Consider the following 11,461-nt stretch of genomic DNA (forward strand, 5'->3'; position numbering starts at 1 on the left):
CCCCCTATTGATTGCAGGGATTGGAGGTTGTGTCCTAATAATGAGTGGGGGAGCACAGTGGTCTCTACGGGAGCGGTGCATGTCTGTGTGTGTTCATGTGTGTGGAAACGGAGCACGAAACCCCAAACAGAACAAGGTTGTAATGTTCATCTCACACACTGTCAGGTCGAAGGGATAGTGAAGGAGACTGTGTGTGTGTGTGTGTGTGTGTGTGTTGGGCTGGTACCAAACAAGGATATGCAGGTGTTGGTGGGTAACAACCTCCCCAGAGAGAGGAGAAGCAGGTAAAGAAGAAGAGATGGAGAGGGAAAGAGAGATAGGAAGGGGGGCCATTTTAGCTCCTCTCTGAGGACAAAGATCATCTCCATTAATCTCTCTCTCACTGTCTGTCTGTGTGTGTGTGTGTGTGTGTGTGTGTGTGTGTGTGTGTGTCTGGCTCTCTCAGACTACATCCACACTACCAATTACATGTGAAAAGGATGTGCGTCCACATTTCCTTTTTGGGTTGTTTTTGTAAAAGCTAATTCCAGCTTTAGGCAGAGGCCCAAAGCAAAGAGAAAATGATGCGTTTTCAAATGTAGCTGCTTAGTGTGAACACACTCTCTCTCCTTCCCTTTCCCACTGCAGACATTATCAGTCATGTTCATCTGAACAGTCACAGCAAAGAAAAAGCAAAGTCACACAAATGCATTGTTCCACCACAATGTCGGTACCAAACAGGTACAGACGTTTCAATTAGCAACACAAAAACAGTGAAGCTGTTAACCTCTCAGTGCCAAGAAATGACTCTCTTTTTCTCTCTCTTGTGTGTGTGTGTGTGTGTGTGTGTGTGTGTGTGTGTGCGCGTGATCTCAGCTGTCACTCGGGTTTCAGAGGCCCCCAGTGTGACATCAAAGAGTACAACGTGCTCTATGTGGTGCCAGGCTCTGGCAAACTGCACTATGTCCTCATCGCCTCTATCATTGGAGCGCTCCAGGTGGTCATCATCTGTGTGGTGGTGCTCTGCATTACCAGGTGAGTCATGCCCCCACTCACCCACACACACGAGTGCGCACACGTTCAAACACAGATTACTAATGAGCCTGGGAGCAGTATTTTCCGTGTTGTGTGTATTTGGGAGTCACGAGGGGGGCTGTGGAGCTCCCGAGCCTGGAGGAAACAGCTGAAAGGTCACCTTGCTTGCACCACAGAGAGAAAGTAGTCACTTTCCCTGTGGACACACACACGCACGCACACACACACACACACACACACATCTGAAAACATGCAGCGTGTACATACAAACATAGATACACAGAGGTATCTGTGTAGGCAAGCATACACACTTGTGTTTGAACAGGCATTTTGTATTCACAGTAGAAGCCCACCCACACACACACACCCACAAACACACACACACATACATATATAGCCTGCAGCTTGTCTGCCTCCGGCTGACCTAAGCAATTTATGACATTTAATAAAAGATTTTAAAAGAGTTTGGGCTGAGACGAAACTGCTCCTCTGAGCGAAAGAGGGGAGGAGGAGGAGGAGGAGGAGGAGGGACGAAATGAGAGAGGGAGCTGTTGTAAAGGGGGAGGGAGAGAGGGTACAGACTGAAGATAAAGACGGTAAAAGAGAATTATAACACCGGATACAGTTACACAACCATTAATATTTCCTGCTGCTCTGTGATATTCATTTAGAGCAGAAATATAGAAATAAAAGTCCACAACCTTCGTTGTTACACTGGAGTCTAGTGAATAAACACACGTATAAATGAATGAATGAATCTATGCAGACATACATGTCGGTGCCCAGTGACTCCCTCACCTCAGTGTCCTATCTCTGCAGACAGGCTGAACTATAGTTCATGTATTTTGTTTTATGAATGTTTCTGGAGGTTTTATGTGATTTCCACTTATTATAAAGACTTGCCATTCACTGAAAGGACAAACAGGTGGGAGTGGAAAAGGTCATCTCTATGCTTTGCCTCCTGTGCATGACATTCTGTCGCATCTTGGAAAAGGTCTCGCTGCAAGATACCAAGTTGTTACCACATAATTCCATATTCCTGCTGCTGACAAATCCTATAAAAAAGACCAACACCAACAATGCGTTAGTTTGTCCCTCAAAACTCAATTGTTGCGAGCAGTTAGCTTCATGAGCAGCAGTGAGTGTTGCAGTGAGTTCTGGCATACTCGTTTTGCCCTGGGTTTGGCCTCTCAGGCTACATTCAGGTTGCCCTGTGTCATTGGTGGAGGTTGTTGAATGTATGCAGGCTGAGAGGAAGACTTAATCTCTACATTTATTTACAATTACAAATTGAACATCAGTTAAAGACAAGGCAGTAAATGACAGTTGTCAAGATGCTAATACAACATTATCTAACATAAAGTCTAAAGTCTAAAGATTTACATTAACAATACAAAGAGTGTCATGGGATTTATATTTTCGTTATGCTACTGCTAATTATGGAAGCCCAAAAACCAATTTCCTCATCATTTGATGTTTGCTAAATTGATAGCAATGTACATAAATGCAGGAAATTGTTTTGTGTGTGTGTTTAGGAACCTCTGATTTCCTCTGATGTCCCCCCACTTCTGACAACAAATCTCAGCCCTTGCTTGAACAAGAGTACATTTTGGGGACTATTTTCAGCCGGGGACTAATACACATTTTCTGCTCGACTGAGTACTTACAGCACCAGGAGCATGTATGTGGGACTGAATCAAAAACCACACAGTGTTCATTGTAATGAAGCCACGTGTCACCCAGAGGAATAAGTTATATCAGGCTTTGGCTGCGCAGACAATTCTTGTTAGCAGGATCAATGTCACTGTTTATTTTGGTCTTTTCGTAGGATTTCTTCACAATAAGAAACATATTGATTTCCAACCTTATCCTTTCAAGAAATCATTTCAGGACAACTTTATTGGGGTCTATAAGAACATCAGAATTACATCATGATCTTTCACAGCTGCAGAGTCCTCCAGGAGCATAGCTTACCCCTTTGTGTATCTTCTTGTACCCCCTCCCTCACCTTCTTCTCTGTACAGGAAGTGCCCACGGACCAACAGGATCAACCGGCAGAAGCAGAACAATGTCCACTTCAGTTCAGAGAACACCATGCGCGCCTCCACTCGACTTATCTGAGCCCAGACACACCGGACAGAGTCCCCCACCACTTTACGGGGCGCTGCGGTGTTAGATGTTCCCCCTTGTAGGCCAACCCCCCTGAAAATTAGGATGTGCTTCCCCTCACTCCTCGCCCTCTCTCCCAGTATGAACTTTTAAGAATGCCCAGGGAGGATGGTGGCATAGCAAAGACAGAGCTGGCATACCAGTCAGTGATGGGACTCACAGTGGGGTAACGTTGTCAACAGCTGCCGCCGCCACCAACCCCCCCAGCCGATGTTTCTCCTTGCACCTTGTCACTTCCGCCCAGGGTTTTTCTGAAAAACTGAACCACAAGGTGTTTGGGGGGGGCAATGAGGATACTGAATGTGTGTGTGTGTGTGTGTGTGTGTGTGTGAATGTGTATTAGATGTGTGAGCTTTGTTAGAGGTGGGTTAGCCGGTGTCTGTCATTTGTAGATGAGGGGTTAAAGCAAATCGCGGTAGTGCAAAGCAGGGTAACAAGGCTTTAAATGAGGTGTGTGTTGTTTGGTCTGGGAGGGGGGTGGTGGGGTGGGGTGGGAGGGGAGGGGGGGAGGGGTTCGGAGCTACACGTGATGCCTTGCACCTTGTGTTATAGGAGACCTTTGACAGAGGGCACAATGTTATTATAGAGCTCTCTGTTCGGTTGTGACAATGACGTCAGCTTCTGTATCTTGGGTTCTATTTACAATAGTTATTACTACATTGTCTTGATGGGGTCATTTTTCTGTAAATGTAAATAAATAATTTATATCACGAAATGTACCATGCTGTGTCGGTCTGTGTTTGTGGTGTGGCTTTCAGAAGCAATGACTTCATGTTGTTTATTATATTTAAAGTTTTATATTTGTAATTATGTCAATCATACACAGTCGATGTCACTCCTTAAATGGTGGCACAAATAATAACAATAACTTCATTATGGTTGCAGTTCCTCAAGATGCAGAACGCACCTTGTGCTCCTCAAAGAACCACTGCTTCACTTCAACAAGAATTGCACATTACACCAATGCCACTTCATCCTTTCACACATTTCAGAGGAAAACACTGTACTTTTTTGTCTTTCTACTAGTTACTTTAAAAATGACATGTTTTCCATACAAAACACATGAGCTTATAGAACGTGATGCATTTATAGATTAGACTAACCAGCAGTAGAAGTAGTTCAAATTGGCCCCACCTTGACCAACAGTGAAATTATACTCATGCATTAATGCATCAGCAAAATTAATCTAACAATAAAATATATAACAGTATAATGTTCACATGAGCCCTTTTCTGCATTCAGTGCTTTTACTTTTGATAGATACTTTAAGCAGGCCTACATTTTGCTGATAATACTTGGGTACTTTTACTTTGAATTTTACTTAAGTAAAGGATCTGAATACTTATAATACTACCTCTGTCACTGTGCCTTTGTATCCATTTCAAATATGTTTTCAAGACAGTTTCCAAATCCACACGTAGTTCTGGCTGCTCCTGGCCATACAGGACCAAATATATTTATCAAAAAGAAGGGGAGCAACAAAACCGGTGAGTAAAATACTTTGAAGTTGTTCTGTCGCACCTGGTGAGAATCTGATTTCATTCCAAGTCTATTCTAGTAAACATTCATATTTCATTATAGCCTTGCCCCGACATGTTTGTTTTTCTCACTGTAGTACATTTTTCATCGTCTTTTACTTTCCAAAGACCTGAAGTCAAGCAGGCATGCAGGGAGAAATGTCAATCAGCTACGCGTGTCCACCGCCACAAGGTGGTGCTGTGTTCACCACAACCCGGATGAAAGCCACACAGCAGCTCTCTGCTACCAACTTCACAGATGCATGTGGGCGGAGTGATTAGACGTGATTGAGTCCAGTCCAACTACAGTCATGCAGCGACAATGGTAACTGCAATCTATTCGTCTGGTACCACAGACGCAGACAGAGAGTTGTCGTGGCCGAGTGGTTAAGGCGATGGACTAGAAATCCATTGGGGTCTCCCCGCGCAGGTTCGAATCCTGCCGACAACGTCACTTTTCACGGGACACGGGACATGCTGCGGGACACATTGCGTTACAGACACCGTCCACCCGCAGATGAGATAAATGAAGAAAATGCTGAATAACAGTGGAGGACTTCCTGATCCCTGACACAGGAGTTGTAACTATATAAACAATAAATGCAGCAGGGACTTCCTGGTTTTAGCAGTTTTTTCTGATGTGTAATTTGTCGTCCAGTTTGTAAAATACCCGAACGTGACTCCGTCATGCAATGTGATTGCATCAGTAATAACAAGCCAAAGATTTAACATAAAACTCATCATGTTATTCTGCATTATGATTTGTTTACCTTTAACTTGTAATACAGTCATTTTTACACTGTGATATTATATATTTATTTATTCAACTCAACTTTTTTTATAACACTGCCTGGTTACCCATTAATAAAGTCACTTAAGAGCCATTGATTCACTGAAGGAGTTGAAGTATTATCTATAACCTTAAGCAAAAACAAAGCACATAATACCACGTATTCCTCAACACTCCATGCTTTTTAAGACATCAAAGTCACATTGCTATTGGAAACACCACACGACTGTTCAAATCATAGTTGATGCATGAAGTTCTCAGGTGGATCTGTGCTCAGGGTCACCCATGGTTCATTCTGGCGGACTTAAAAAGGTTCCCAGCCCATGTAGGCATGCAGAACAGGCATGTGTTTGTTTGTCTGAGGGGCAGATCCCCCGTCTTATTAACTTCAAAAAATGTCAACCCAACTTTGTGCAATCACACTGTCAGTGTTAATACAGAAACACCAGCGTTTATATGCAGTAACCCCATGTGTGATCTGAAATATATCTCCTTCCTATTCTCACCCACAGCCTTGTACTTGACCTTCTTTAACCTATTAGGAAGAGTCTGTGAGGCTGTTAGAAGTGAAATAATGTCTAGTCCCACAGTCCATTCTTTATCCCTCCCCCAAATTAAAAAATAAAAAGCTGGAGTCCCGTAATACGGAGCACTGATTTGTGCCCACCATTTAAACCCATTATTCAGTGGTATGTGAACATAATAGGTAAGATTTATTAATACACGTATTACATGCTCTGCGACATTGTAGAACAAAGTGAAAGAAGCTGAACTCAACATACATGACAGTAATCTGAGCGCATAAATTATTCAATCGAGAGCACAGATTCAGGTTCTCTGCAGCTCAACCCCTGGGCACACACACCCCCATTTGTATACACGTGTGTGTGTGTGTGTGCAGAGTACCCGACCCAGTCAGTGTAATCCTGTCAGTTTCCTGTCTTCTCCTGCTGGTTTCGGCTCAAATCCAGTGGGCCCGAGGCCAGGGAGGAGTAGGAAGGAAATTTCTGTGAATGTCTGAGTATCTGCTCTCATCTGAGGTCGAGGAATGCGGTGAATGCTATCATCATCATCATCATGCCACAGTGGATTTCACTTTTACATACTTCAAAAAACAACTTACATATACAGTCAGCTAGACCGTGGTGAAATCCCAACTTGTTTCCAGAAATAAAAGACTTTAGTCACATGTGGACATAATGTGATGTGATTTTTTTATATCTGCCATCTGTGGATGCTCCATTTGCCGCTATTACTTGGATTTGCATGATCATGTTAAACAGAGTCAAGTGCAGGTTGACTGGGCACCAAGTTTGTTACAGGAACAGCTTGCAAGAGATTGTTGGTCCTTTTAGATTAAATCTGGACATAAAACCGCTGCCAACAGTACACTGTGGCCCCTTTAAAGTGGCCCTGCTGTCTCAAGTCCAGAGGGTCTAACTGCACACCTCACAGCTGGGGACTCCAGGTCTAATGGTAAAGTCCACCCCTGGTTCTTTTTTTACTCAGGCGAGGTCCTAGCAGTCCCACCAACCCTGTACTTGGTGCCAAAGGTAAACTCAGAGGTGCATTTTTACCCTGTTATGATTTAATGTACAAGTGAAATACAGAGGAGTAAAAGCATGGCCACACACTGATGAGCCCTCAAATCAATCTCAGATGGCCTCGGGTTTATTCGTGGTAGACAAAGAAAACGACAAATACTGTTTTCAACACACAACAGAAATAACTTCCAACACGCACATTCTCGGCCCGACACCTACTGAGCCTAACAGATAGGCACTTAGCTTTGGAATCTGACACTTATCTTAGAAATGCTTAGAAACTCCTCATCTAGCTCCTTACCATTTTAGACAACCTGTTTGAGTGTGCAGGCTTGATTTCCAAGGCATTCTTACGTAGATAACGTGCACGCCACTGAATAATAAAACTTCCTCTAGAATTACCGACGGTGTGGGGAGAAGCATCTGTGCAGAATGTGTCTTCAAACCATTTTGCTGGGAGACACGTGCTTGTCTCTCAGCTGTCCACACTTTCGGGAAGCATGGGACTGTATGACTGGCCAGGAGAGCCTTCACATTGATTTTACAATCAACAACCTGTGCCTCAACTCCTTTGGCAGGGAAGGATTGGCCCATTGGTTTGAAAATTGATGGTGTTGGACACATGAAAACATACACACGCACCAACAAACAAACACACGCACACATACGCAAGGCATTTTCCTCACATTCTGGGGTGTGTGTGTGTGTGTGTGTGTAAAGCTCAACATCTCAAAAATTGGTCCATTAGCTTCAGAATTGATAGCATCACAAAAAATCATACACTACAAAAACACACACACACAAACTCCTCTTGTGACGTACAAGGCCACCTTTAAGTGAGCGTGTGTTAGACACACGCTGGTCTGTGAAAAAGGGTCATTTAAAGATCCATCGCCATCTGTTTTGTTCCCAGCATGCCATTTTCCCCTCAGTGGAAGCCTTTGATTTAGCGACAAAAGGGTACCATTGCTGCCTCCTTTCCCACTGTGCGAGCAGACATCCAGTCTGAGCTGGTTATACAAATCAAACACTGCCGGGCATCCATCATATCATCATAGGTATGACCACCTGTGTGGGACTGTTGATGGTAATCATAAGCATTAGGGGTCCCATTTAAGCACTGATCAGGGGACCTGTTTGTTGTGTCGCAGATAACACATAACCAGGAGAGAACAAAAATGACTCTGAAGTATGAGGAAGCAGGTGGATTTGTTAAAAAGAAAGAAAAAAATGGTTCTGGCGTGCACAGATAATCATACTCTAGATATAACGTCAAATTAATACAGAAGAAAAACAACAAAGCTGCCCATGTCTCAGGTCTTCCCCCAAGATACAAATGATTTGAAAGTTCCTCCTCTGGCTGCGAACCCTAGTGCCACTCCACTGTAAAAGATACAGGACAAGATTGCCTTCAATTGCATAAAGTTGCATGTTTTAAATGTTCAGTGGTCAGTGGGTCTTCCAGCATGGGTCTCCTGGCTGCTCTTACATCCAGCCTTGAAACTAGAGGGGACAGAGCTTTCTCTATCAAGGCTCCCAGAGAAACTCAGGCTTGCTACTTCAGCGTTAACCTTCAAGTTCCTTCTTATATATAACTTTATTTAACCAGGAAAGGGCCTCACTGAGAATAAAAATGCCCAGGTGTCCAGGCCAAAATAGCAGCACCACAAGTTCCAAAGCATATAAGGCTTATAACTTATAACATATTTTTAGAGAAAAGCCTTTTCATGTTTACATCCTCCTGCCTGCTCTTAGCTGCTGTTTCTTATTATTTCTTTATTTCATTATTATATCTTTTATCTACATTTGATTGTATTGTCTTCATTTTTGCTCCGTAATGCACTTTGTAACAGTTACTTAAAAAAGTTCTGTATTTTGTTTTGTATTTTACCCCATGCAGGAACTTCAATGTGACCACATATACTGTGCATTTAACTACCTGTAAATACACATATGGTATCAAAGCAACTGTAAATAAAAATGCAGACAGTGCACCTCCAAGTATTTCCTCCCCGTCATTATAGCGTAATGTCTCCATCTGTGTGAGAAACCATCGTTAAAGTCCCCATGAAGTCTGCCTCCAGGTGTTTATGTTGCATTCTTGTATCCTCGTCGAGCGGGCAAACATATGGCCTGGAACAACACAGAGGACAACGGGGACCATGTCACCGTCTTCCTAAGCCAATTATGCAGTCAGCATAGACAAGGACTGTAGAACATGTAAAGGTGAAACAAAGAGAGAGATTTAGTGTGTGAAAAGTTGTTCCTGCCCACAGTAAAATGTCTTCTCCACCTTTTTGTGTGTAAAAATGCATTGTGGGTTGGTGCTTCAGGTAAAACAAAACTAGTTAGAGTGCCTTTAGGAAAAGAAAACAGAACATCAATTATTTACTTTTATGCAAAAGGATTCAAAACAATCCTCCACTGAATGAGACTGCGTTTCATATTCACAGAAACTTGTTGATCAACCATTCTTGGAAAAACAGTCACCACCCAGGTGGTTTGCCAACAGCCGACGGTTACAGCAATACCACACCCCCTGAAGGTTTTGAAGCAACTCCAGGAAGGTCTCCCAGGATACAAAGCTCACTCGCTCGATGATGCGACTTGCAGCAGCATGTTAGTTGAAACGACAGAATATGCTGATTGCCGTTTCTGCTGCAGTAGCTTCACCCATTACTCCTTTCTGGAGGATTTTCACAGTTGAAGATTTGATTATGGAAATGTTCTTCAGCAAAATAAGAACATTTCAAAATGGAGTTTGGACTGTAACTGTCAATGACAGGAGAAAATAAGACAATGAAGGGAGTCAATCATAATCACCTTTAGCAGAATATAAAGGCATGAGTTATGATTGAAAAGGCAGTAAAAAATCTTATTGGCTGTTGCTTGTTTTACCCACTGAACTGTCAGAATTAGGTCATGCACTAGCGTTTCTTGGCCTCCAGAGGGCAAATACATCCATCTCTTCCAGCTGACTTGTAAAGACGTCCATCCACCAGCTCTTTTTTAACTCATTCTAACAGCTTGTGTGCCATGACGTCATTGTTTTTTGTAGGAAGGTTAGCAGCAAAAGAAAGACCCCTTCAATAAATAGCAAGTGTGACAAAATAGGCAAGGGAAGGACAACATTCCTTGACACAACACTGGGAATGTGTGAAACATGTATCAGACCATCGGGAACACTGGAGGAATTCAGGAAAGCAGATGATAAGTTACAGAGCGAGGAGGAAAAAGGGGAAAGGGAGGGATGGATAAAAGAGGAAAGGAAATAAGGGGACAGTTTGGAGAATGACAGGATGGGAGTGTCATGCCCCCCTGCTCTATCCCAGGGGTGAAAGTGGGAAAAGTCAGAGTTCAAGAGTTAGGAACGGGAGGTCACACTTTCATGTTGACAGAAGTGTGTGTCTCCCAGGAGAAGCAGTGACGGAGAGAGGGGTTGGAAACACTGGGGTTTTCAGTTAGAGGAGGAAGGAAATTTGTTTGGGCGAGTGTCTGTCTAGCACTTCCACTCTACTCTGACAGCTTTGAAGCTTGTTGAGCGAGTAAGCACAAGACGAGGTGTTAGTCTTGGATGTTGACATGGGAGAATCTGTCAAGTGCACGTCTGACTACATGTGTAGCTGGTGAAAAGACTGAGCTGTAACAGAGAAATGGCAAACTGGGGCACAGTTTTACAGTTTTTTTGCATTTTAGGGAAATATGCTTATTTCTTGCCAACCGTTAGATAAAAAGATCAATATCACTCTTGTATCTGTCTGTCAAATAAGAAGCTACCCGTTTAGCTTAGCTTAGCACAAAGACTGGAAACAGGGGGTAACATCTAGCCCGGCTCTGTCTGAAGCAGAGTCCACCTACCAGCACCTCTTTAGCCCCCTAACACATAACCCCTAACATATCTTGTTTATTTAATCTGTAAAACCAAAGTGTAAAAAAAATCAAAGGCACCTTTGATACCTTTGGACAGAGCCAGGCTTGCGAGTGAAAGTGACATCAATCTTCCCATTTAACTCCCAGCAAAAAAGCAAATAAATGTATTTCCCAAAATGTAGAACTATTCCTTTAAGTCAGCAGAGATGTTTGTATTGTCACTGCCAATCTGAGGGCAGCAGAACTGGTTGAAATAACTCCAGCAAACACTGAAACAACAACACAAGTTAAGGTGTGCCTTTTCTGCGTGTGCGTAAAAGTAGTTGCAGAAGGCCTAATCTCAGTTTAAGGGTGTGAATACTTTGTATTGATCTTAGATGAGATGGAGGCTGACAAGCCTTTACCATCCCAGGTGGAATCCAATAAAGCTCAGGTGTGGGCTTGAATGCTTTGCACTGCAGTGATAAAATAGATTCTTGCCATAGTTTTATTTTAATCACACAGATACACACACCCAGGCACTCTTGTTGCAACACACTGATACATTCACTGTTTCA

General features: G+C 43.1%; 1 protein-coding gene and 1 non-coding gene across 2 annotated transcripts in view; both read left to right on the forward strand.

Annotated features, from left to right (window-relative positions):
• Positions 1 to 3,135, forward strand: part of tmeff2a (transmembrane protein with EGF-like and two follistatin-like domains 2a) — an 83,888-nt gene extending 80,753 nt beyond the window's left edge. Inside the window, exons 9-10 of the mRNA XM_070915171.1 lie at positions 856 to 1,014; positions 3,039 to 3,135. Of these exons, the coding sequence (XP_070771272.1) occupies positions 856 to 1,014; positions 3,039 to 3,135 (256 nt within the window). The remainder of the gene's footprint in view (positions 1 to 855; positions 1,015 to 3,038) is intronic.
• Positions 3,136 to 5,069: 1,934 nt separating this feature from the next.
• On the forward strand, positions 5,070 to 5,151 carry trnas-aga (transfer RNA serine (anticodon AGA)). The gene has a single exon. It is a non-coding gene; the product is annotated as a tRNA-Ser (tRNA).
• The last annotated feature ends 6,310 nt before the right edge of the window (positions 5,152 to 11,461 follow it).

The sequence above is a fragment of the Enoplosus armatus genome, chromosome 11 (genome assembly GCF_043641665.1).
Source record: "Enoplosus armatus isolate fEnoArm2 chromosome 11, fEnoArm2.hap1, whole genome shotgun sequence".
In the NCBI taxonomy this organism is placed as follows: domain Eukaryota; kingdom Metazoa; phylum Chordata; class Actinopteri; order Centrarchiformes; family Enoplosidae; genus Enoplosus; species Enoplosus armatus.